Raw genomic sequence first — 27,805 nt, 5'->3', positions numbered from 1 at the left:
TAATGGAAATGGACATTTGCTTTGAATAACGTGTATTACATTCCTAAAATTAAAGCATGAGGTAAGCAAAACGATATAGAATTTCAAAGACATGGTTGCCTCGCACAATTCTTTTTTGACACCCAACAACATCACCCAACAACATCCCTGTAAACTTCGAGAATGTGCCCACTTTAAAAAGAAAGAAAAGTGTGGTAACGTTTATTACATTGTTATCCATACTCTACACAATTAAAGTGGCATAAGAAGATTCAGTTGAAAATACGATAAATTCTTTTATCGATATAGTCACTAAAACAGTCACAGAACAGAACAGTACATGTAAGTGTTGTTTTTCTTTTGCAAGTGAAAAGGAGAAATATCTCTCACTGGAAAGACTTAAACGAAAAGTATTTTTAAATGAATGATAACTTAAATTACAACAAATGGGTAGACTGTCGACAGTCGCTCGCTCGGCCTCGATATCAGTATGCGATTATACTAGTAGTATTGCTCCGGATCGGACGACTTACGTTAAAGATAAAACGTAGCAAAAAAAAGGCGCCAACGACTGTCGACAGTCTACAAATGGGCGACACTAAATCTTCGTAATATACTCCTGACCTAGAGAGTACTTGAGGTATATGATTTGTTGTTTTAAATGCGTATAGAGATACTGCATTCAATAAAAACAAATGTGTGAGAATTTCCATCAACTTTCCGGAAAACTAGTTACGTTCTGCAATAGCTGTGAGTGGTGACACTGGTTTTTTGCATGTTTTTATGGAAGAGATACATATTGAAAGTTTGTTCTTCAGCTTAAGATCAATTTCTGATAGCTAAAAGTAATATCTATACTATGCAACTATTGTTGGGTGAATATTTATGTGCCGATAAGTCAGTATTCTGCCTCTCGGTTATTGTGACAGGTGTGCGACATGTGAATTACAACTAAATTATATGAATACATGAGTGTTCGCACTGTGCAGTCTTTCCTCAGTCACATGACTATACTGTCTTTCTTTGGGCATTTCAATAATTCGATTCATAAATACAGAAATAAAATAGTTGTACACAGTACAGGCTCCCGGTACAGGCTATGGGCCTGGGCACAGGCACTCGAATCACTGTGTATGATTTAAAAAAAATATGTATGTAAATAAGACTTATTTACATACATTACATTTTTTTTCTACACATTGATTTGAGTGCCTGTGGCGGCCTGGGGTACTTCCATGGTTTTAAATTATTAATAAGGCCCATTTTACCGACTCAATGCAAACACATCAGATACGTGTATTTGTCTAGCATGGTCCAGGTAACTGCCGGGATGTTAAAGCTGCTTAGCTTACTATTCATGTATTAAGTATTGTACAAGTGGTTGTGTTACTGCAAAGTATTGATGACAGCTAGTATTATAATCACCGTTGAGTTAGGTGGCTTTATCATGCGCGGAAAGTTCCATGCTGACCCTGGTTATCTTATTGTGCCACGGACACTCTGCATAATACACGACGTTAATAGCTGTGGTAGATTTTAATCACACGATGTCAGAGCAAGCCAGCAAGAGAGCCAGAATGGACAAACTTGAAATCGCTAAGAGTTTTTTGGCAGAATGGAACCCTCCAGAGTTTGCAAAGAAGATGAAGGACGTACCAAAGCACAGAGTAGAGGTAAAGAAAATATATTTCATTTTGCGTCAACAACTAAGCAATGAAGTAAAGTGTGTATAGCGTATTGTTATATTAAAAGACTGAACCGCTCAGGTCATGCAACCAGCAGACTTACAGAAAGTATGGTGTTCACTGAGATAAGGCGAGTCTGGTGTACTCGCTTCCTAAACGATTTCATTTTGCAATAAACTACTGAATATAAATGCGCACTTTTCGGGTCTACCAGCCATTATCGTTAGCCGACATGTTAAGTGCTAGTGATAGACGTACGGTAGCGAAGACCGTTTACTGGACCGGCACGTTACATTGTAACGCCGCGCACATTACAGTATAAACCACCGTGTTAGAAAGTGTATTTGTTTTCCACAAATCGCCAGAGAGTCAATATGTAAGTCCGTCGATAAACGTATATACCGGTATGTGTATTTTGTAATGTTCACAAAATTGAAATACGGCTGTACAATATTTGAATGGGGGTACATCGGCTAGGTATTGTGATGTTGAACAGTGTGCAATGAATATGCTGGTCACTGCATGTGTGCCGCTGATAAAACGACCTTGCGTGTAAAAGTGTGAGGGAATTTTCCATCATCAATGCACAGTTCGTTGCAGTATATATTTTATATGTACATATTATTGCAGTGACTATTAGTGCGAAAAGGTTAAGACAACTTTAATATGCCCGTGTAACATATATTCCATCGATCCGTCGTTGCTCGGAGGGCAAGAAAATATTCAGGAGGGAGAGGGGGGTGGGGGTAGGGTAGGGTAGGAGAGTCCCTGAGGAGAGTTTGGAAAGCCAGGTGGCACCATATTATGATATGTATCGAGCATATTTTATCATATGGGACGATAAGGCCAAGATGCTCAAGCACTCGAATAAATCTGTATGCTTATTTTTACTCTTTATATTTACTATTCATTAAAACCAAACCATGTAGATTGATTAAGTGTCTCTGATAAGGTTTTCTTGAAGTAGACCCACTCGGCAATTATTAAGTTATGTTAACAAGTAAATTAAATTATTGTTAAAAAGGAAATTACTTGGGTGATGGTCACATGTTGTTTGTATCTATTTTTATCAGAATTTACAAAGTAAAGAAGTTTGTGCCACCTATTTACTATTTTGTTCTTGAAGCAGGTTCAACTTCAAGGGCATGATAGAATAACTTTTGTACAATTGCTATCTCCGACAATCTACATTATGGCAATGAAGGACCTATAAATGAATTTAGAAGATCTATTTGTTTTAAACATACTGGTGAAGAATTCATTGATTTAGTCAAGAACAGGGCTAATAAATTAATTTCTGTCACTTGCTATGTCCATGTGTGGAAAAACGGCCACGTGGTGCTGTAATTTAACAAGCCCTCTAGATCTGTACTACAATTGGCTGGTTACAACGTGACATCACAGGGTGCATTGTGTGGTTGATTTACATACTGATCACCTTTGACCTTTGACCCTCGTGGCATGCTTTCACATTGGAAATGTGATCTACAGCAGGTTTGACTGCTGTCTTGTTTCTCTGGGGAATAGCCCTAAAAATTCAAATTAGTTCATGAATATATGGATTATTTTTTGATGACATGATCCCTCAGTATGCAAATCTTGATTTGCTAATAATTCAAGGTAATGGATTTCTCATGTTTGGCAACTCTATATATAATCTATACTACTTTTATGTAGTCTGTCAGACATCTCAGATCATAGTATGGTGCAATTGTGCACATAACGTTTGTGTGTGTATCAACCCAGCTGATAATTGCATTGAGGCTTTCAGAATGGATTTGATCTAGGGACTTCCAATATATCTTCTTCTTTTTTGAGTAAATAATCCCCTGATGTACTGATTACATTTTCATGATTTTGAAGTTACTGTCTAGTGTAAACAAACTCTACATTGTAGTCATGTGACACGTATAATATACAGTTCTGGAATTTCAAAGTACTTCCATGGAACTTCTGGGGAAAATATAATTTAGTCTTGGAAATGCCAGGTATAGCCGGGATAAAATGAATATAACTTTGAGTCTGGTAAATTTGCCAAAACAAGAATGTTACATATCACCCAAAATATAATCCTTGGAAACAATAATTTACCACAAGAAATACCTGAAAAAGATTTGAAAATACAACAAATGTGATGAACATATGTATTTAACATCAAGACAGTATTTAAAGTCCAAAGTATGTATTGTTATGTAATATATAACGCATCTAGTGTGGGTCTTAAGATATACAGGGTGACTCTGTTTCACTCCCACTACAATACTAAGTGTGGGTCTTAAGATATACAGGGTGACTCTGTTTCACTCCCACTACAATGCTAAGTTATACGTGAAAATAAATCTTGAACAAAACTATTGGGTTGACCTATTTTCTAGTGTAATGAAGTTGTATTACCATCCATTGTTTCTTCCGTATTAAAAATATTTTATTAATACAAAACTTAAGATCATATTCAAATGTGGAATTGGCAAACAAGAAACTGAACATTAGCTCTGTATCTTTCATCAACAGCAATTTGAAATACTTGTAGTCTATATGTTATGTAGATACACACGTACACACACACACACACACACACACACACACACACACACACACACACACACACACACACACATATATATGATATGCATGTAACGTTGGGTTGTGCTTTCCTCTCTTTTTGTAGTTGGCCAACATGGGAACTCCCATACACAGATGGAATATAGAAACAGTACCAGATGATTTTGAGTTGTACGTCAAGAGAGACGATATGACAGGTAGTACTCTAACAGGCAACAAGGTAAGATGAGATATTTAATAAATATACATAATGTCATATGTTACCACCATCGGCTCATTGTTAACAAGCTACAAGGCAATTGTACAACATGCAAGTTTGAGTGTATCGATGTATATAATCATTATCACACCCATTGGAGTCTGCAGATACTAAGTATAGTTTCATTCACTGGATGTGTATCATTAGTACAGTGCCCAGCCTATCACTGTATAGTAACATAGTCACCACTCCTTAGAATAGGGCTCCTTTAGGGCCCCAGGTAGTGTTCCTACTTACTGGCTAGTTGTGGTGCACTTTACATTTTATGTACTTGTGCCTGGCTAACTAAAAATGAATATTTATGATAAGAACACATCAATGCCATTTAGCAAACAATATATATTCTAGACAAGGAGAAAGAAAGATAAGTGAGGCAAACAGTTGATAAGTGAGACAAACAGTTGATAAGTGAGACAAACAGTTGTTAATTTTTAAACAACTGAACACTGAAGTAGATGATTTGGGGCCATTTGATAGACTTGTAGTAACATGTAATATGGCACCACTTGCAAATAGGTTGGTTTGACCAATTAAAGGCAAGGTAATTTGCATTACAAAGGGTACACCTTTGAACTTAGAGTATAGATCATGAAGGTGACAACACATTGTTTTCTCCATGTGAGTATTGCTGTCTATAAATTATGATTGATCAACTGTAAAGGCAGTAAAGCATAGAGAGCTAGCTAGACACACCCAGGATATAGGGATAAAACAGAGCAGATACTAAATACACACACCTAGGTATAGAAGATAGCAGATACTAAATACACACACCTAGGTATAGAACATAGCAGATACTAAATACACACACCTAGGTATAGAACATAGTAGATACTATTAGCTACACACAAGTAGAATTTGTATAATGTGTATGTGGACGACTTAAACTCAAAAACCGCCAGACTGGTTGCCTTGGTATTTGGTGGGGAGATTACTTTTCGTGTCTAGTTTGGAAATTGTTCAAATGAAAATGATCGCTTCACAGGTATGTGATTTGGGTTTTAAAAATGTGATTTTTGGTCAAAAAACTTAAGACTACTGGGTATATTGGCCTGAAATTTGGTAGGAATGTTCTTGGGGTGCTAAGTTTAAGTATTGTTCATGACACAATGATCCCATCAGTGATATGCAAATTAGGGCTAAACATGTAAAAATAATTCCAAAAGTAGTAAGTACTTTGTTGATTTGGCTGAAATTTCACAGGGATGTTGCTGGGGATGTACAGATCAAGTGATATTAATTATGTGATGTAGAGATCAAGTGATATTAATTATGTGATGTAGAGATCAAGTGATATTAATTATGTAATGTACAGATCAAGTGATATTAATTATGTGATGTACAGATCAAGTGATATTAATTATGTGATGTACAGATCAAGTGATATTAATTATGTGATGTACAGATCAAGTGATATTAATTATGTGATGTACAGATCAAGTGATATTAATTATGTGATGTACAGATCAAGTGATATTAATTATGTAATGTACAGATCAAGTGATATTAATTATGTGATGTACAGATCAAGTGATATTAATTATGTGATGTAGAGATCAAGTGATATTAATTATGTGATGTAGAGATCAAGTGATATTAATTATGTGATGTACAGATCAAGTGATATTAATTATGTGATGTACAGATCAAGTGATATTAATTATGTGATGTACAGATCAAGTGATATTAATTATGTGATGTACAGATCAAGTGATATTAATTATGTGATGTACAGATCAAGTGATATTAATTATGTGATGTACAGATCAAGTGATATTAATTATGTGATGTACAGATCAAGTGATATTAATTATGTAATGTACAGATCAAGTGATATTAATTATGTGATGTAGAGATCAAGTGATATTAATTATGTGATGTAGAGATCAAGTGATATTAATTATGTGATGTACAGATCAAGTGATATTAATTATGTGATGTACAGATCAAGTGATATTAATTATGTGATGTACAGATCAAGTGATATTAATTATGTGATGTACAGATCAAGCTAGCATCTTTGTTCATTTATTGTGTACATTCAATTAGACTTCATTAGAATGAATAATGCAGTGTATGGCTGACATGACATGACAAATGTGGCACATTGTGATGAAAAATTTTGATATCAAAGTAAATATGATGTCCCTTTTAGAGTGACGAAGTAAAGATAAATTCAGAAACAGTGTCTAATATGTTGCAATCTTTGTCATGTGTTGTATCACAGAGTAAATATCTTTCAAATGGATGCTGTTGTACAGTGCTCAATACAGAAGTATATAACATGTATTTTCATGTCTTTTATCTAGATTCGAAACATTGAGTTTTTATTGGGTGATGCCGTCTCAAAAGGATACAAAGGTGTTGTTACATGTGGAGCTTTCACTTCTAATCATTGCAGAACCACAGCAGTAGCTTCAGCACAGTTAGGCTTGGATGCACACATTCTTATACGAGTAAGTACCTCGTCAACTTTTACTGTACCCCGGACTCCCACGGATGTTGTGTTTAAAATCCTCTTTCTACAAGGGGGGTGGGGATGGGAGGGGGGGGGGGTTATTTCTTTGTACAAAAAATACTACAAATTGGGAAAACCAGGATTTAACAGCTTTGACAGAATGTGATTGATTACGATCAGATGCCTAAAATTACAACACCCTGATAAATATAATATTAAGTTAGACTTTTGTTCCAAACTGTTGCCTGCAATGTTAAACTGCATACTTCAGTCTTTGTCAACAGATTAAATCCCACTGTAACCTTACAGACATGTGATCCTAATAAGGGGTTATATGTATCTGAAGTCTTGGATTGCCACCACAGATGAATTGTTTTTAGCTCCTGTATGGGAAGTAATGTCGTGGCGATGTCTGTCTGTCTGTCTGCAGAAATTTTGTTCCACTGATATCACAAAAAGTACTGAAGCAAATGTTCTGCAATTTACTGTGTGGCATTGTCGGGCTGTAACTTAGTGCTGATAGGTTTTGGTGGCGTGGCTTTTAATGATCATTTCTATAATTAATGACACATAGTGAAGCCCTTTTAATAGTAGGCACCCAGTCAGGCCTAATCAGTCTTTGTATCTCACTTGTATTTGATCTTGAGGAAGACTTTGGACTTGAAGGAAATGACACCATGTGTGTGTAGATCCAGCGAGCAAGTCAACTACTTACTTTATTACATACTCACTCATACAGGTTTTTTTGTACTCCCAAATATTGGTATTTCCTTTCCAAAGGTATGGGAAGGCATACTAAAGATTCAAATTCGTTACTAGTCCCTGCCGGATGAAGTCAGGGACGGGGACTTGTGGATTGGGTTCCATCTGTCCGTCTGTCCATCCAGAGCCGTTTCTTGGAGATGCCTGGACCGATTTTTTTCAAACTTGGTACAGGGGCAACATACTATGGCATACATATGCACGTCAATTTGTGTCATTGTACGATCCAATATGGCCGCCTAGCAGCCATTTTGTTTGCAAATGTTCCCTATCCAAAGCCATAACTCAGACATGCTTGAACAGGTCCCCAAGTGGTGTGTAAATTAAGATTTGATCATGACATGATGATTCCATCAGTAATATGTTCTAACAATGCCATAAGTGATAGAAGACAGACATTGACATTAACATTATACTAGAATAGTTTTAATCAAAGTTTGATGTAAGTATTACACCTGAGTAAATGGTGCCTCTTTACAGAATGATGTCATTAACAAGTTGTGTGCTTGATTTACAGGGTGGTGGTGAGAAAGTTCCACTTCAGGGGAATTTGAAATTGAGTCGTTTTAGTGGAGCCAACTTGTATAGATTGCCAGACACTACGACAGATCCAGGATTTTATGACAAAATGGTGGAACTATCAAATAAAGTCAAGTAAGAGAAGAGTTCTTGTTGACTAAATCAAATTAATAATATGCTATGTATAGGTCTTTTTTTTGGGGGGGGGGGGGCTAATTACTTGGGTTCTGTCTGTCTGTCCATGCATGCATGCATGCAGCCATCTGTGTGCATCCATCTGTGTGCATCTATCCATCCATGCACCCTCATTTCTCTGACATGCCTCAGTTGATTTCAACCAAACTTAGAACAAATGTAGCAGTACTAATTGCAAGTTCTATAGTTACACGATCTTAATTGACCTTCATGGCAATATCACGGCCATATTTGTGAATTACCCATTTTGTTTTGTATCCAAAAGTTTTAATATGTGGACACCATTTATCTATTCCCACTTAATCAATGTTAAGCTTTCAAATGAAGCCTTAACTGTTGACCTTGACCAACATTTTCAAGGTCAAATAGCCAAAATTTGTCTTCCCACCATAACTTTAGAAGTTGAATACACACATTCAATTCACTATCTACACATGTACATTTTGTACTTTGACGTACATCATACATTCAAGGCCAAAACAGCAAATTGTTCAATAACTTAAATTATTTGTGTCTAGCACATCATTCAAGTGACTTCACCAATATTTATAGTAAAGCTTTCAGCTGGAAACTAAAGCTTTGTCTTTAAGGTCAAACACTAAATTGTTCAAAACCTAGAAGTTTTATATTTACAGGCTTTATTTAAGTGTACACCCACATTGTTAATGGTATCTATTCGGTTATTGACTTTTGACCTTGACTTTAATCTCATGGTCTTGTCTAAATTTGGACAATAGCTTGGCAATAAAGGAAAAAAAAGTTGGGGGACCATTAGCCTGTTCAGACTACGAATTTTGTGTAGGGCCAGGCCATGGCCAGGTCCTGGTCTGGGACAAAAAAACAGGTGTGAACGGTTTAGCCAGGGCCTGGCCCGGACAAGATTTGGTCCCAGACGAGAAGGTGGTTCAGGCCCTGGCCTGGGCCGGGCCTGGTCTTGTCCCAGAGCAAAAACGTCTGTGTGAATGCAGACCTTGTCCCAGATGACGCCCTCTCATGTTGACCTACAGTATATGTTGACCTTTTAATTATTGTTTAAGCGTCCCATGAATGTGTAATGTTATTATCAGTTGGAAAGTAAACAATTATTGAAGTCAGCCATATTTAACAATAGTAGCGTTGATGTGCCTGAGGGCGCTGTTTTTGTCCTAGACTTGATGACGACAAATATGCAATCTGAACGCAGACCAAAAGTTAACACCTGATTAATTTGTTTACTGGGACCAGGCCGTGGCAAGGTTTTTTACATATGTGAACACCCTTCATGTCTCCTTTGAAGGGTTGTTTACTCATAGAAAATGAAATTTTGAAAATGATCAAATCAAACCTGTTTGAAAATTCTCATTCTTCCAAGGAATGATCTTCCAGTGAAAGGTATCTTACAATATTGGTACAAAATAGACCTAGAAATGACATTATTACATCACAAAAACTAATATGTGAAACTTGTGTAAATCAATGAAATTTCAAACACTTTTGAGCACAGTAAAATTTAGGTAAGCTTTCCTCTTACAAAAACTTTGTCATTACAATGACAAATACTGCCAGTACAATTAGATGGTACTGATTTGCTAATTTGTTGTTTTTTGTATAGGAGTGTTGAGGGTGGAAAAGGTCTGTATATCATTCCTATTGGTGGTTCAAGTTATCCAGGATTGTTTGGCTACATCAACTGCTTTGGAGAAATGATGAGTCAGGTCAGTATGTCATTGACGTCTCGTGGTCTTGTAGTTTTGGAATCCTGAACCTGAAAATGGAAAAGTCTGGTAAAAGGGTCTTTTTTAAATAAGCTTCCTTTGAAAGGCTTCAATACTTTGCCCATTTTTCAGCCATTTTTTAAGAGGTATTGAAATAAAGTTGCCAATCATGTAAGACAATTATATCGCAGTACAAGAAGTAGTGAATGGAATCTATGTACTTGAATGTCATGACTTTTAAAGCTAAAAGAATCACATAGAAGTCAAGTATTTCTGTCTTTTCTTTATTTACTGTAGGGTCTTTTAGACCGATTCACTGATGTGGTAGTAACTTGTGGTACTGCTGTCACAACGGGTGCATTGGCCATTGCAAACTACCTCACAGGATCCAAACTAAGGTAAGTCATAAAGTCCCTTTAGTTTGATGTAGTATAACCACTCTTGTACAGACAGTACCAACTAACTCACTGTACAATATCTTACCCACAACTCTCTCTGATTGGTATGCTTGGAGGTTCCTTATTTTATAACTTTTTCAATAATCCATACTTTTCAACATTTTAAGCATAGTAATTAAGTTTAATTAATATGTAGCAAAAGAACGCTTAGGAATCAAAAATAAAGTTCTAAATTTTGTATAAAAATGAACTAACAACTAAATTAAGCATGTGCTGTGAATAAAACACTTTTCACTGTCAAAGTGTCAATAACTTGGGTAGTCAGTGTGTATGACGAGTTTTAGTATGTAAATTTCTTTTGTCATGTCTATTCAAATAAATCTATATCTTTGGCAAAGTCATAACAGGTGCATATATTTTCCTTAGTTTCGTCGCAAATATTCTTCATGTCTTTCAAGAAAATCTGCTGACAAATTCCTAAAATTGCTACTCCTTCTACAATAAATCACTGATACCAGAACCGATGAAAATGGGTATTCAGAAACTCATCAGTGGCAATTCTACGCTTGCCAAATGGAAAAAATGTTTTTACAAAACCCTATACACTGGTGAGATTTGTCTGACTTCAAGAAGATGATGCCCAACACTACAAATCAGAGAGAGTTGTGGGTAAAATGTTGTACAGTGTAACTCAACCACTTTCTTAAATATGGGCCGTTACTGAATGGTATTCCCATATATGGAATACCACCATATATGGAATGATATACCCATATATGGTGCAGTGTACCAGTTCTGATTCTTTTATTGTGTATTTTCAGGATTCATTCATTCAGCATAAAGAGACCAATAGAGTTCATCTATGGCTATGTACAGGAAAGTATTGACTTGGCAGGTTTATCATGTAAAGCTGAAGATATTGTAAGTCCGTGTGTTGACTACATTGGTAAAGGTTATGGTAAAAACACAGAAGAAGAACTTGGTAAGTATACAATCACAAACTAGTGTTTGCTTAGAAGGTTATAGATGGGGTAGCAGTCAATGGAATATATGTGGTGGCTACTGACTGACATACTTTTTTGGGCATGGCCGCTGGAAAATTGACCATTGTTAATTGTAAAACCAAATTAAATAAAATTTGGTATATTAGTATTTGGTTTGTAAAGTCTATTGTTCATTTGACTTCACTAGTGGGGTCACTTTCATATGGTGAAATGCCAAGTTTTGTGAAAATCACTCTTGCTGTAAAAGTTTTAACTGCATTATCCTCTGCGGGTTCCATCCTTTGTAACAACTTCAAGATAATCTTTTGTTATGCAAATATGACACAACTCCATTAAAACAATTAGGGAAAGAATGATAATATGATAACTAATATATTTGGTTATTGTTATTTTCCTCATCAGATTTTATTCGTAACACGGCCAATAGTACAGGTATTGTGTTGGACCCAGTCTATACGGGCAAAGCTGCAAGAGGTGTAGTGGAAGAAATGAAAAATAATCCAAGTCGCTTCAAGGGCAAGAAGGTGTTGTTTGTACATACAGGTAAGGCTGATGTGTGTGTATAGTTGACTTTGTACATACAGGTAACACTATGGTGTGTGTATAGTTGAGTTTGTACATAACAGGTAACACTATATACGGTGTGTGTATAGTTGACTCTGTACATACAGGTAACACTATGGTGTGTGTATAGTTGAGTTTGTACATACAGGTAACACTATGGTGTGTGTATAGTTAACTCTGTACATACAGGTAACACTGGTGTGTGTATAGTTGACTCTACATACAGGTAACACTATGGTGTGTGTGTAGTTGACTCTGTACATACAGGTAACACTATGGTGTGTGTATAGTTGACTCTGTACATACAGGTAACACTATGGTGTGTGTATAGTTGAGTTTGTACATACAGGTAACACTATGGTGTGTGTATAGTTGACTCTGTACATACAGGTAACACTGGTGTGTGTATAGTTGACTCTACATACAGGTAACATTATGGTGTGTGTGTAGTTGACTCTACATACAGGTAACACTATGGTGTGTGTATAGTTGACTCTGTACATACAGGTAACACTATGGTGTGTGTATAGTTGACTCTGTACATACAGGTAACACTATGGTGTGTGTATAGTTGACTCTGTACATACAGGTAACACTGGTGTGTGTATAGTTGACTCTACATACAGGTAACACTATGGTGTGTGTGTAGTTGAGTTTGTACATACAGGTAACACTGTAATGGTGTGTATAAAGTTGAGTTTGTACATACAGGTAACACTATAATGGTGTGTGTATAGTTGAGTTTTTACATACAGGATTTCACAATGTGGTAAATCACCATTTTGAAATGAACTCTAGCAGTAATGTTATAGCTCAATGGGAAGCAACAATGCTGCCTGGACCAATTAAATTTTCACCCCTATGTTTTATATAGACTAATCCTAGCCTATGTTTTACATAGACTAATCCAAGCCATGTTTTAACCACCTATGTTTTACATAGACTAATCCAAGCCATGTTTTAACCACTTATGTTTTACATTTGTGTCTTTCAGGTGGTGTCTTCTCAATCTACACAGATGAACGTTTTGATGAAGGAATGACAAAAGAAGGATCAGCTGCCAACAAAGTTCATTACTGGATGGAGGGTGAACCACCAATAAATGGACCTCAAGCTACTGAACAATAGACAATATGTAAATGGACCTCAAGCTACTGCACAATGGACAATATGTAAATCAGTTCATCTGACCTTTTGACCCAAGTCAGAATTTTAGACCAATCGCTATAAATGCTAAAAACTAAAAATTATCCACATCACAAAGAAAACATGCCTTCAAGTAGTCATTAAGAGATGACCTTTGACCTAAGTGTAGCAATGAACTTTGAACTTCTACTAATCTTACTACTTATCCAGTTTACACTATCATGTATTTGATCAATATTCTAATACACAATTTTGGTATAGACTATTCCACTTGTACATTTAATTGTCAACTAATTTGAAACAAGTTTGTGCATTTCACCAAATAATAGCTTACATTTCACAAGGAATGACTACTTGATGACCAGATAATATAGTTTTATGATTACCATGGTTACCAGTCAATATATTCACTAGTTATTCTTTATTTACACAGTTCTTGTATACACTTGAAGTTTTGTGAGACAAAGTTACAGGGTCATCTCTATCAGCGTTAAGATCTCTATCTTTTGATTTTTGTATCTTTTATTGTGAGGGACTATAGAGGAAGGAGTATTTGTAGAGAAGTGTACAGTGTCATTTGTTATGTATACGGTTATGGACTATGAAATCATTGACGACAGAAAACCATGAAAGGGTCGAGGTATAGCATAGAGAGATTGTACTAGTCATACAAAGTTGATGTAGATTGCCAACTTAACTTTGAAGAAGACCTTATTGATAATATACCTAGCATATCTAGCTGTGTCTTTGATACAAGTATTGTGTAAGTGTGCAAAGCAATGTAAGAACATAAAAAAAACCATTTCTATCATTCTAGATGAGTTGATGGTTATGTTTATATACTGTATACTAAGTAGGAGGACAAACCAAAGTATTCAGTATAACAAAGTATCAACCACTACAAATTGTATTTCTTTAAGATTATTGCTATCTACTGCACAACATGCACACAAAAGAGGCTGGCCAAAACTGAGCAAACAATGTTTACTACCCTTTAAGACTAACATCCTATATTTAGGGTGGAATTTCATACTTGCTCAAAACCATGTCCTTGAAGGGTAAATTATTGTATTTGCTGTAAAAGGGCTTTATTGTACATGTCCCCTTATGCAGCTGAAACTTGGAGGCTATTACATGAAAAGCAGGTTTTGGTGGAAGTACAAACATTAATTGTTGTCAGCTTCAATACTGTAGTGTCATATTTTTTCGGAGCTAATAAAAGTCAATTCTGCCTTTGTAGCAAGATGTGTGTTCTATGTTGATTTCACAAGAACAGATGATGAAAGTGTACCACTATACTCCATAAAGTAACGACAATGTACCACATATACTACATAAAGTGATGACAATGTACCACTATACTCCATAAAGTGATGACAATGTACCACTATACTCCATAAACAATGTACCACTATACTCCATAAAGTGATGACAATGTACCACTATACTCCATAAACAATGTACCACTATACTCCATAAAGTGATGACAATGTACCACTATACTCCATAAACAATGTACCACTATACTCCATAAACTAATGACAATGTACCACTATACTCCATAAAGTGATGACAATGTACCACTATACTCCATAAAGTGATGACAATGTACCACTATACTCCATAAAGTGATGACAATGTACCACTATACTCCATAAAGTGATGACAATGTACCACTATACTCCATAAAGTGATGACAATGTACCACTGTACTCCATAAACAATGTACCACTATACTCCATAAAGTAATGACAATGTACCACTATACTCCATAAAGTGATGACAATGTACCACTGTACTCCATAAACAATGTACCACTATACTCCATAAAGTAATGACAATGTACCACTATACTCCATAAAGTGATGACAATGTACCACTGTACTCCATAAACAACGTACCACTATACTCCATAAAGTGATGACAATGTACCACTATACTCCATAAAGTAATGACAATGTACCACTATACTCCATAAACTAATGACAATGTAACATTATACTCCATAAAGTGATGACAACGTACCACTATACTCCATAAAGTGATGACAATGTACCACTGTACTCCATAAACTAATGACAATGTACCACTATACTCCATAAAGTGATGACAACGTACCACTATACTCCATAAACTAATGACAATGTACCACTGTACTCCATAAAGTGATGACAATGTACCACTATACTCCATAAACAATGTACCACTATACTCCATAAAGTGATGACAATGTACCACTATACTCCATAAACAACGTACCACTATACTCCATAAACAATGTACCACTGTACTCCATAAACTAATGACAATGTACCACTATACTCCATAAAGTGATGACAATGTACCACTATACTCCATAAAGTGATGACAATGTACCACTATACTCCATAAAGTGATGACAATGTACCACTATACTCCATAAAGTAATGACAATGTACCACTATACTCCATAAAGTGATGACAATGTACCACTATACTCCATAAACAACGTACCACTATACTCCATAAACAATGTACCACTATACTCCATAAAGTGATGACAACGTACCACTATACTCCATAAAGTGATGACAATGTACCACTATACTCCATAAACAACGTACCACTATACTCCATAAACAATGTACCACTATACTCCATAAAGTGATGACAACGTACCACTATACTCCATAAAGTGATGACAATTTACCACTATACTCCATAAAGTAATGACAATGTACCACTATACTCCATAAACAATGTACCACTATACTCCATAAACAATTTACCACTATACTCCATAAAGTAATGACAATGTACCACTATACTCCATAAACAATGTACCACTATACTCCATAAACAATGTACCACTATACTCCATAAACAATGTACCACTGTACTCCATAAACAATTTACCACTATACTCCATAAAGTAATGACAATGTACCACTGTACTCCATAAACAATGTACCACTATACTCCATAAACAATGTACCACTATACTCCATAAAGTGATGACAACAATGTACCACTATACTCCATAAAGTGATGACAATGTACCACTATACTCCATAAAGTAATGACAATGTACCACTATACTCCATAAACAATGTACCACTGTACTCCATAAACAATTTACCACTATACTCCATAAAGTAATGACAATGTACCACTATACTCCATAAACAATGTACCACTGTACTCCATAAAGTGATGACAATGTACCACTGTACTCCATAAACAATGCACCACTATACTCCATAAAGTGATGACAATGTACCACTATACTCCATAAACAATGTACCACTGTACTCCATAAAGTGATGACAATGTACCACTGTACTCCATAAACAATGTACCACTGTACTCCATAAAGTGATGACAATGTACCACTGTACTCCATAAACAATGCACCACTATACTCCATAAAGTGATGACAATGTACCACTATACTCCATAAAGTGATGACAATGTACCACTATACTCCATAAAGTAATGACAATGTACCACTATACTCCATAAACAATGTACCACCGTACTCCATAAAGTAATGACAATGTACCACTATACTCCATAAACAATGCACCACATGAAGTGATAGTAGAAGAACATTATAGTCTTAAACTATATCATGTAGTGATAGTAGAAGAACATTATAGTCTTAAACTACATCATGTAGTGATAGTAGAAGAACATTATAGTCTCAAACTACATCATGTAGTGATAGTAGAAGAACATTATAGTCTTAAACTACATCATGTAGTGATAGTAGAAGAACATTATAGTCTCAAACTACATCATGTAGTGATAGTAGAAGAACATTATAGTCTTAAACTACATCATGTAGTGATAGCAGAAGAACATTATAGTCTTAAACTACATCATGTAGTGATAGTAGAAGAACATTATAGTCTCAAACTACATCATGTAGTGATAGTAGAAGAACATTATAGTCTTAAACTACATCATGTAGTGATAGTAGAAGAACATTATAGTCTCAAACTACATGATGTAGTGATAGTAGAAGAACATTATAGTCTTAAACTATATCATGTAGTGATAGTAGAAGAACATTATAGTCTTAAACTACATCATGTAGTGATAGTAGAAGAACATTATAGTCTCAAACTACATGATGTAGTAATAGTAGAAGAACATTATAGTCTTAAACTACATCATGTAGTGATAGTAGAAGAACATTATAGTCTTAAACTACATCATGTAGTGATAGTAGAAGAACATTAATATTATAGTCTCAAACTATATCATGTACTGATAGTAGAAGAACATTATAGTCTCAAACTACATCATGTAGTGATAGTAGAAGAACATTATAGTCTTAAACTACATCATGTAGTGATAGCAGAAGAACATTATAGTCTTAAACTACATCATGTAGTGATAGTAGAAGAACATTATAGTCTTAAACTACATCATGTACTGATAGTAGAAGAACATTATAGTCTTAAACTATATCATGTACTGATAGTAGAAGAACATTATAGTCTTAAACTATATCATGTAGTGATAGCAGAAGAACATTATAGTCTTAAACTATATCATGTACTGATAGTAGAAGAACATTATAGTCTTAAACTATATCATGTAGTGATAGAACATTATAGTCTTAAACTACATCATGTAGTGATAGTAGAAGAACATTAATATTATAGTCTCAAACTATATCATGTACTGATAGTAGAAGAACATTATAGTCTCAAACTACATCATGTAGTGATAGTAGAAGAACATTATAGTCTTAAACTACATCATGTAGTGATAGCAGAAGAACATTATAGTCTTAAACTACGTATACATCATGTAGTGATAGTAGAAGAACATTATAGTCTTAAACTACATCATGTAGTGATAGTAGAAGAACATTATAGTCTTAAACTACATCATGTAGTGATAGTAGAAGAACATTATAGTCTTAAACTACATCATGTAGTGATAGTAGAAGAACATTATAGTCTTAAACTACATCATGTACTGATAGTATAGGAGAACATTATAGTCTTAAACTATTGATAATTTAAGATCTGACCCAACAACAGTATCTATGAAGTGGTATTTACAATTTATATATATACTCACAATATTTGCCATTCATCTTCAAGTATGTATTTATTTGATATAAAGCAAAATGAATTCTAGAATATTATTTTACCCTGAAATTGGCAGTTGTATGTTGCAATATATTGTAGTTTTTAACTTGACAGTGGATTTAATACTTACACCAATTAATTCCATGCAGGCTACTCAAACAGACATTGGTCAATGAGGCTGAAATTTGGTGAGGTGTTTAAGAATGCTACCACCAAATTTCAGCCTAATCTGCTCTGTTGTTTAGGAGGAATGATAGATTTTGGACCCAAAAGACACATTTTAGCCTGAATTAAGTGCATATCCATGATGGATCATCATGTCATGAACAATTCTTAATGTAAACTCCACTAAGAACATTCCCATCATATTTCAAACCAATCTGCTCAATAACTTTGAAATGATAGCTTTTTGACTAAAAAGACACATATTTAGCCCTAATTTACATATTACGGATGGCATCATGATGTCATGAATAATTCTTAATGTAAACACCCAAAAGAACATTACAACCAAATTTTTTGACCAAAAATAACATTTTCTGACCCAAATCAGACATCAATAGTAAGATCATTTTTACTTGAACAATTTCCCAACTCGACACCAAAAGTAATATACCCACCAAATATCATGGCAATCAGTCCAGTAGTTTTTGACATTAAATTGTTTGCACACACACACACACACACGCGCGCGCGCACACACACACTTCATCATCTCTGAATGTATAGTTGTGATAAAAACACTTCAACAAATAGTGTTCTATTAAAACTAAACTTTAATAAACTTATAACATAATTATGGTCAAAAGAAAGCATCTTGACAGTAATATCATATGTAATTGAATAGATAAACCATTATTCTAGACAAGTCAGCAGAGGAATGTGTGTTCATGATTACAAAGGTCCAAACCTAGTCATAATGTGATAACAATAGTGGATCATAATCATAATGAATATAACCTATATAATTAGACTTGCATGATATTAATATTGATTTTCATCAAACATCTAACATTGGTTTCAGATTCAATCCAGTTAGTCTGTTGAATTCTTGTAAGGTATGCAATTCCTTCTTGTACATCTGAAAAACAAGCAGTAACTGATGAATAGCACACAGCAAGTGATGACAGATACACAATAACTGATGACTAGCACACAATAGTTATGGACATTAGATTATAGTGGATGGACTATATCAAATGTGTTTGCACCTCGGGACAATACAATACTATACAATGCAATGCAATGCAACAATACAATACAATACAATACAATGTAATACAATACAAATATAATCAGCTCAATATAATGCAATACAATACAATGCAATACAATACAATCTTGTGATGTTATCACAAAGTACCAGTATCAACACAGTTTTAATGTTAAATTAACAGTTAATGTTGTCACATGGATGGGAATTGGGTACTAATTATTTGGGATTAATGTTGTAATCGTTACAAAGTGATTGTGTTTTTCTACTTGAAATGACAATTATTGTGACACTTGCATAGATGTAGAGTCTAACCAGGGACGACGTATAAACAAACTTCCCTGGTGTAACCATCACATCACCTAGTCTAGCTGCTAGGCCATCAGGGTTTCTTCCAACAAGTGACCAAAGGTAACTTTATTGAGGGTAGAACACCCAAGGTCTAGCTAAAGACATCTCTGCATTCCAGGATATAAATAACTGCCAATCAGAGAACCTAGTTGATGACTAGCACAAACAGGGGACACTGTTTTTTTTAAAGGAGGGTTGTGGCTAATTTGCTGTGCGTACTTTTCTGTTATTGTCACTTCCAGTTCAAGTGTTCTAAAGATCAGCACAGGCTTCTAATAAGGCATAACAAAGCTGGTAAAATTTTAGGGCAATCTGACCAAGGAAAACAAAGATCCCGCTCATTAAAAATGAGGATATCTGAAGCTGACATTGTCATTACATTGAACAATCCAATAGCTGTGACATTGAAAGTACAGGCTGAAGACAGAATTTCTGAACAACATTTTGTTGACAACTAACAAAAGTACTGATCACCATAAATGTGTTTGTGAGTTCAACTTTGAAGTACAACTGACAATCATTGGTAAACTATGTCACACTCACAATGGCAATAAATGCTAGCTATCTTTAATTAATCATGATAGAATGTCATCAGCCAACATTTATTGTACATTTGACAGTCGGTAGGTTTGTCACAACAGATAAAAACAAATACAAATTTAGCTGCGAAAGACTTCCCAGGTAACTTTTAAAACAGCACCGATTATCATAGAATAAAATTTAAACAAGAAATATTATCGGCCAAAATGTGATGTGAGGTGGAAGTTTTCTTCTCTGGACATCTTCTAATATCTAAACTTTGATGTAAACTTACTAACTCTTATCCAATGAAAAATGTCATCATCTACAATTTAATGTACAATCCATAAAATGTTTGATTCATAAAATTAACCAGAAATAGATTGTTTTTCAAACTGTAGAGGATGCCACATTACCCTTGTGTATTACATCACAGATGCATCAGGTAGTGTAATGTTACCCATAATGCATTGCTGTGACTTTTGCATATGCTGTGATCAGCAGCCAAAAGTTTTTAAGTTTAAGTTTTTTTTGTCCAAAAATCAGTTCAGTTGTGATAAAAATGTTCACAAAATGCAAGTTGAAAAGTTCTACTATTTTTCATCAACTGTTGACAAAATATCTTGCTTTCATATATTTCCAAACACAAATGATCCAAGTTTAATGTATTAATACATGATTCAGTATATCATGTGATGAAATACTATGTTTGTTTTGAAATTTAATTCATTTAAAATCATCCATCAACTCATTTTAAAAAGGTATGCAAATTCTAAAATACACCAAAACTACTGTCACTAGAGGACGCTCTACTTCCAAAATGAGTGCGGGACCCCAAATTTTTTTGTTGTATTTTGATTTTTCAAGTCTTTGATTTCACCTGTACAAATTTTGAAGAACCTTTAGTGTTATTAAATAATTAATAGTGAGCCTCCTAAGGAGGGGGCTTGTAAAAATAACCACCAATGCCTTAAGAAATGTGTGAATGACAATGTCTACACACTCATCAAATTCACAATTACCATTCAGTGATAAGACTTAGTAGTGACCTAAATGTGTTTGTCAATACTTGCATGCAGTGATTATTATAGAGGTCATGGGTTATTGAATATATTAACACATATTTGCACGCATTGCCCAACCCACAGCCATACTCATCTCGGTGGAATGCCAAGTCTAAAATAGGGCCAATGGGATTATAGCACAACTGTATTTGGCTGTTGCTATGGGCATGGTCTTGTTGCTAGACATAGTTGCTTACATTTTTGGAATCGTTACTCATGTACAAAATTGGCAACTGTAGCAACACATGTAGTATTTTGAAATGGGCAGTACGCTGACATCTCACTCCCGTTTTCAGCATGATCTCGTCTATTTGGGTAAACATTACAGGAGCTGTACGTTTGCTTTTAGTTAAACATCGGAATCGAAAAAAAAACATCAAATGATATAATTATTGCAGCTACTCTGGTCCATATATTGCATTACTTTATGTGATCAAACGTAACATCATGACTTCGTACATAAACAATGACCCCTAATTAGGATTAAAAGATTATCGCTAATTTAAAAGCAATTAAGTGACATCTTTACACCAAGGGAAAAGTCGTGTTTCTAGTCTGTTCTCTATAGTGGTCTGAGCTTGTAACTATGTAGTTGGAAGACTTTGACAACAAATGATGTGAACCTCAATTTGGACAAATATCAGTTAATTATTTTTCATTCACCATTTTATGTTTACAAAATGAACAAACACGTTAGGGTAGCAATCAGACAAGCTCACTAAAAATGAATGACATTGAATGTATAAGCTCTCCTTTTACAATTATTGCAATGCCTGGCAAGGGGAACATGGCAATTGTCAGGTCAAAGGTCAAAGTTGGTGTTAATTAATCTACTTTTAAATTACCAAATGACTGAAGGACATACTTTACTTGTTTTGAGATGTATGAATTTTCTACAAAAATAGTCCTAGAGTCACTGTCACCTGAGTACACCACTGCTATTAATCAGGAGATTGTAGCTATAAAGTCAACTAATATTAACAAAAGTGCAGGTTTGGATGACATATAAAAAAATACTGTGCTGAAATATTTAGCCACTTCTAAATTCAACAGCTCTTCCAATTTTCTTTAGACACTTGCACTATTGCCACTATCGCCACTATTAGCACTATCAACACTTTTGGCACTATCGCCACTATTGCACTATCGCCACCACTGCCACTAAAGGCACTATTCCACTATCACCACTATTGCCCCTGTTGCCACTATTGCACTATCGCCACCACTGCCACTAAAGGCACTATCACCACCACTGCCACTATTGCCACCATTGCCACCACTGCCACTATTGCCACCACTGTTTGTGTGCATCAGTGGCACGTCAAATTGGCTTTAATTAGAGGGCACACTGATTACCACTATTGCTACTATTTGGAGAACTTCAAATCACAACCAACCCCAAATTACATAATGATTAATTGCCCTCACTTCTCTCCTTATGAAATCAATTATTCTATCTGTAACAGAAATTAAACTTTCAATTTGTCACACGGGGCGAGAGGTGGAAGATTTTCAGTTGTTTTATTCTAAATGAATTGTATAAACATCTGGAAAAGCCAGATGCACATGTCAGAATCCTCTTTGCTGACTATCTTCAGTCTGTTTGAGGTTAAAAGAACAATCTTATTCCTATTTTATAAAACATTTACTTTAAACTGTCGTGACATTTGACCTTTATCTGTTTATATCACAATTTCAGTGCAAAAAAATTAAAAATTCATTTCAAAAGACTGTTTCAATTTGTTCAAGAATAATTGGGATATGACAGCGACAGCCATCAGTCTCTCTAACCTATAAGTCTCTCTAACCTATAAGTCTCTCTAACCTATAAGTCTAGCGGAATCAATCAATGTACTTACAATTTTAGTCACTCATTCAGAATATTATTTTGTCACCTGAATTTGATTCACTTTGAGATGTTTTACATGCCTGACGGTCAAACTGGTCAATTTTTTTATATCTTCCCACCACAGTACAGGTTTTTAATGACCTATTCCACCACAGTGCAGGTTTTTAATGACCTATTCCACCACAGTACAGGTTTTTAATGACCTATTCCACCACAGTGCAGGTTTTTAATGACCTATTCCACCACAGTATAGGTTTTTAATGACCTATTCCACCACAGTACAGGTTTTTAATGACATATTCCACCACAGTACATTAATGACCTATTCCACCACAGTGCAGGTTTTTAATGACCTATTCCACCACAGTGCAGGTTTTTAATGACCTATTCCACCACAGTACAGGTTTTTAATGACCTATTCCACCACAGTACAGGTTTTTAATGACCTATTCCACCACAGTACATGTTTTTAATGACCTATTCCACCACAGTGCAGGTTTTTAATGACCTATTCCACCACAGTGCAGGATTTTAATGACCTATTCCACCACAGTACAGGTTTTTAATGACCTATTCCACCACAGTACAGGTTTTTAATGACCTATTCCACCACAGTACAGGTTTTTAATGACCTATTCCACCACAGTGCAGGTTTTTAATGACCTATTCCACCACAGTACAGGTTTTTAATGACCTATTCCACCACAGTACAGGTTTTTAATGACCTATTCCACCACAGTACAGGTTTTTAATGACCTATTCCACCACAGTGCAGGTTTTTAATGACCTATTCCACCACAGTACAGATTTTTAATGACCTATTCCACCACAGTACAGGTTTTTAATGACCTATTCCACCACAGTACAGGTTTTTAATGACCTATTCCACCACAGTGCAGGTTTTTAATGACCTATTCCACCACAGTACAGGTTTTTAATGACCTATTCCACCACAGTACAGGTTTTTAATGACCTATTCCACCACAGTGCAGGTTTTTAATGACCTATTCCACCATAGTACAGGTTTTTAATGACCTATTCCACCACAGTACAGGTTTTTAATGACCTATTCCACCACAGTGCAGGTTTTTAATGACCTATTCCACCACAGTACAGGTTTTTAATGACACATCCAAACATTAATATATGTTTGTCTTTTTTGTACACTATACAATATATATTCATGTGAATGAGTTACTTGTATTTTGATGTGAAGTCACAAATTCAATTTGGCCATGTTTGGATAAATAATTTGTTACACATAGAAAAAAAACTGTATACTTACTTGTTGACTCTGTTTGTTATCTAGATGATTATATCCAAGGAGATGACAGATACCATGTGTTACAACTATCTACAATGAAACAATTCAAAGACACACCACAAAGTGATAAAAAGTTATAAATGTTGTTTTTACAAGGAGAGGCTCTACTAATAGTGACAAACAAATAAGTTCCCATGTTTTCTTATGACATATTAATCATCAAAATTTTACTGTAAGACTTTGAACTGTTAAAGTTTGACCAGATTTTCACTTAACCATGGGTTTCATAACTGTAGTCTACCAGTAGTGCTATCCTTCACATAACTGTAGTCTACCAGTAGTGCTATCCTTCACATAACTGTAGTCTACCAGTAGTGCTATCCTTCACATAACTGTAGTCTACCAGTAGTGCTATCCTTCATATAACTGTAGTCTACCAGTAGTGCTATCCTTCACATAACTGTAGTCTACCAGTAGTGCTATCCTTCACATAACTGTAGTCTACCAGTAGTGCTATCCTTCATATAACTGTAGTCTACCAGTAGTGCTATCCTTCACATAACTGTAGTCTACCAGTAGTACTATCCTTCATATAACTGTAGTCTACCAGTAGTACTATCCTTCATATAACTGTAGTCTACCAGTAGTGCTATCCTTCATATAACTGTAGTCTACCAGTAGTGCTATCCTTCACATAACTGTAGTCTACCAGTAGTGCTATCCTTCACATAACTGTAGTCTACCAGTAGTGCTATCCTTCACATAACTGTAGTCTACCAGTAGTGCTATCCTTCACATAACTGTAGTCTACCAGTAGTGCTATCCTTCACATAACTGTAGTCTACCAGTAGTGCTATCCTTCATATAACTGTAGTCTACCAGTAGTGCTATCCTTCATATAACTGTAGTCTACCAGTAGTGCTATCCTTCATATAACTGTAGTCTACCAGTAGTGCTATCCTTCATATAACTGTAGTCTACCAGTAGTGCTATCCTTCATATAACTGTAGTCTACCAGTAGTGCTATCCTTCATATAACTGTAGTCTACCAGTAGTACTATCCTTCATATAACTGTAGTCTACCAGTAGTGCTATCCTTCATATAACTGTAGTCTACCAGTAGTGCTATCCTTCACATAACTGTAGTCTACCAGTAGTACTATCCTTCACATAACTGTAGTCTACCAGTAGTGCTATCCTTCACATAACTGTAGTCTACCAGTAGTGCTATCCTTCACATAACTGTAGTCTACCAGTAGTGCTATCCTTCACATAACTGTAGTCTACCAGTAGTGCTATCCTTCACATAACTGTAGTCTACCAGTAGTGCTATCCTTCACATAACTGTAGTCTACCAGTAGTGCTATCCTTCATATAACTGTAGTCTACCAGTAGTGCTATCCTTCATCTCTTTTGATTTCATACACCAGACTAAACCCTAGTTTAAAACATTTAAAACTAAAACAGACTCACTGGTAAAGTATCTGTCAATGGTTCATTCTGTTGACAATATCTGTTGATGTATGGTATACCAAGGACTATATCTCCCAAATCAGATACTTCTTCCTCTGTAAATGGTAACTGGCCTGCAATAATGTCCTATAATAATACAACACATTGGAGTTGGAAATTAATGAAATTCAGTTTAAAAAAATCTTAATGTTAAGGTTGTTATAGGAATGTCATTTAGCTACGTATAACCATTCGTGTAACTATGACAACATGTGGATATGGGATATGAAGTAAGAACATGTGGCACTGTATGTGATGTCATGTAATATGTGGCACTGTATGTGATGTCATGTAATATGTGGCACTGTATGTGATGTCATGTAATATGTGGCACTGTATGTGATGTCATGTAATATGTGGCACTGTATGTGATGCCATGTAATATGTGGCACTGTATGTGATGTCATGTAATATGTGGCACTGTATGTGATGTCATGTAATATGTGGCACTATATGGGATGTCATGTAATATGTTGTAATAATTTCAAATTGTTTCATGTACAGAACTCAATGCACTTAGACTAGTATCAGTTTCATCAATTTGTGTTAGACTGTTATGGTCCACTTTACTGGCTTCAGAAACTACATGTAATAAATTAAATGTATATGTCAAATGTTGTACTGTACTGTTTACTCTGTTGGAAAGTTACTATGGCGAATGTTCTTAGACTATCAAATCACTGTGGATACTAGCAAAGTAGCACATTTCAATTTAGTTGATTTTTACACAGCTACACACATGCATAAAAGGAATTACAACTTCCTATCACTTTACATTCATGTGTTCATGCAGCAATAAACAATATCTCTTGGCCCTAGTGTATCTCAAATACACCTGTAGCCATGCGCATCTTTATATGTGCTGAGCACTGTATAAGACCCGGATGTTGTTAAGAGCTCAGTATAAAGTTGGTATACTTTTGAGCATATCTTTTTAAGTAGCACCTTACGTGTTACCTATTTTACTCGTGCAGTGTTGTTGATCATAAGGTACATGTTGTGTATTTGGGAAAGCTTATTTTAGTAGTATTCATATCTTAACCTTTGACCCCCATTGGCGTGATGCTCCTAAGGAGGTGGTGCCAATTACTAATCCAGATCCAGATCCCTTAGCTTAGGCACAGACAAGTATCTTAGCTGTCTGTGGTTTAGGATAATGAGTACAGACACCTTGAATCTTCAACTGGTTTTGCAACTCAAGAAGCTTGAATTTGTTGAAATATGTAACTGGTAAAGTTTACACTAAAGTGGCGCAAGCCATGGTATCAACTGATTAATTCAAGCATGCAGTATTTTTTTTACATACATCATAAGCTGGGAATGCCAAAACATCCGTTGCTCTAGCTACATTTCTGTATTTGTCGTTTAATAGCTGTATTTCGTTGTCGTCGACACACAGTACCGCCAGATCGTAATTTTCGATCTTCAGTATTCGTCTGATGATGTTGATGTCTCTAGTAAGTCTTTCGAAATTCAGTGGCACAACTTTTTGCAGATTTCTCAATAACAAAGACATCGAAGCAGTTGAGATGATGTCAATCATGTAGAGCTGCCCAGGAGATGCAGCATAAACCGCACGGCACTAACACCGCACTGGTGGGGATATATTCGATACCGGATGGGTCAAAGCAGACACATGAAGCAGACAAGTTTATGGCGCCCTCATAGGGTGACCGTCTCATCAACTTCCGGGCACAGTAATGTTATGATACATGTCTGCG

At 35.4% G+C, this 27,805-nt stretch overlaps 2 protein-coding genes across 4 annotated transcripts; one reads left to right on the top strand and one right to left on the bottom strand.

The window, feature by feature from the left end:
- The first annotated feature begins 1,477 nt into the window (after positions 1-1,477).
- On the top strand, positions 1,478-14,452 carry LOC144442256 (uncharacterized). Of its 2 annotated transcripts, none has more exons than XM_078131553.1 (9): positions 1,478-1,652; positions 4,333-4,446; positions 6,795-6,941; positions 8,223-8,359; positions 10,014-10,113; positions 10,411-10,511; positions 11,333-11,493; positions 11,918-12,058; positions 13,074-14,452. In XM_078131553.1, the coding sequence occupies exons 1-9, from the start codon at positions 1,527-1,529 to the stop codon at positions 13,205-13,207; spliced, it is 1,161 nt and encodes a 386-aa protein (XP_077987679.1). In that variant the 5' UTR covers positions 1,478-1,526; the 3' UTR covers positions 13,208-14,452. The 2 variants fall into 2 exon arrangements, with proteins under 2 accessions (XP_077987679.1, XP_077987678.1); XM_078131552.1 differs by having other exon boundaries at positions 10,011-10,113.
- On the bottom strand, positions 10,040-27,699 carry LOC144442257 (endoribonuclease YbeY-like). 2 transcript variants are annotated; one of them, XM_078131555.1, is made up of 4 exons: positions 27,391-27,699; positions 26,046-26,171; positions 24,594-24,662; positions 10,040-10,163 (listed from the first exon to the last, which is right to left on the bottom strand). In XM_078131555.1, the coding sequence occupies exons 1-4, from the start codon at positions 27,625-27,627 to the stop codon at positions 10,110-10,112; spliced, it is 486 nt and encodes a 161-aa protein (XP_077987681.1). In that variant the 5' UTR covers positions 27,628-27,699; the 3' UTR covers positions 10,040-10,109. The 2 variants fall into 2 exon arrangements, with proteins under 2 accessions (XP_077987681.1, XP_077987680.1); XM_078131554.1 differs by lacking the exon at positions 10,040-10,163 and adding an exon at positions 19,188-19,393.
- Positions 27,700-27,805: the final 106 nt, after the last annotated feature.

This window comes from Glandiceps talaboti, chromosome 11 (assembly GCF_964340395.1).
Source record: "Glandiceps talaboti chromosome 11, keGlaTala1.1, whole genome shotgun sequence".
Taxonomy (NCBI): Eukaryota; Metazoa; Hemichordata; class Enteropneusta; family Spengelidae; genus Glandiceps; species Glandiceps talaboti.
Note: the sequence above shows the minus strand (reverse complement) of the source record. Positions and strands in the feature narration are given on the sequence as shown.

What these genes read in the sequence shown, in the direction of transcription:
- LOC144442257 (XM_078131554.1), bottom strand. Translation starts at nt 27,627, where the DNA reads ATGATTGACATCATCTCAACTGCTTCGATGTCTTTGTTATTGAGAAAT. An exon ending in CATTGACAGATACTTTACCA is followed by an intron (nt 24,663 to 26,045) that starts GTGAGTCTGTTT and finishes GTTTCATTGTAG; the next exon opens with ATAGTTGTAACACATGGTAT. An exon ending in ATAACAAACAGAGTCAACAA is followed by an intron (nt 19,394 to 24,593) that starts GTAAGTATACAG and finishes CTTGTTTTTCAG; the next exon opens with ATGTACAAGAAGGAATTGCA.
- LOC144442256 (XM_078131552.1), top strand. Translation starts at nt 1,527, where the DNA reads ATGTCAGAGCAAGCCAGCAAGAGAGCCAGAATGGACAAACTTGAAATC. An exon ending in ATGCACACATTCTTATACGA is followed by an intron (nt 6,942 to 8,222) that starts GTAAGTACCTCG and finishes CTTGATTTACAG; the next exon opens with GGTGGTGGTGAGAAAGTTCC. An exon ending in TTGGAGAAATGATGAGTCAG is followed by an intron (nt 10,114 to 10,410) that starts GTCAGTATGTCA and finishes TATTTACTGTAG; the next exon opens with GGTCTTTTAGACCGATTCAC.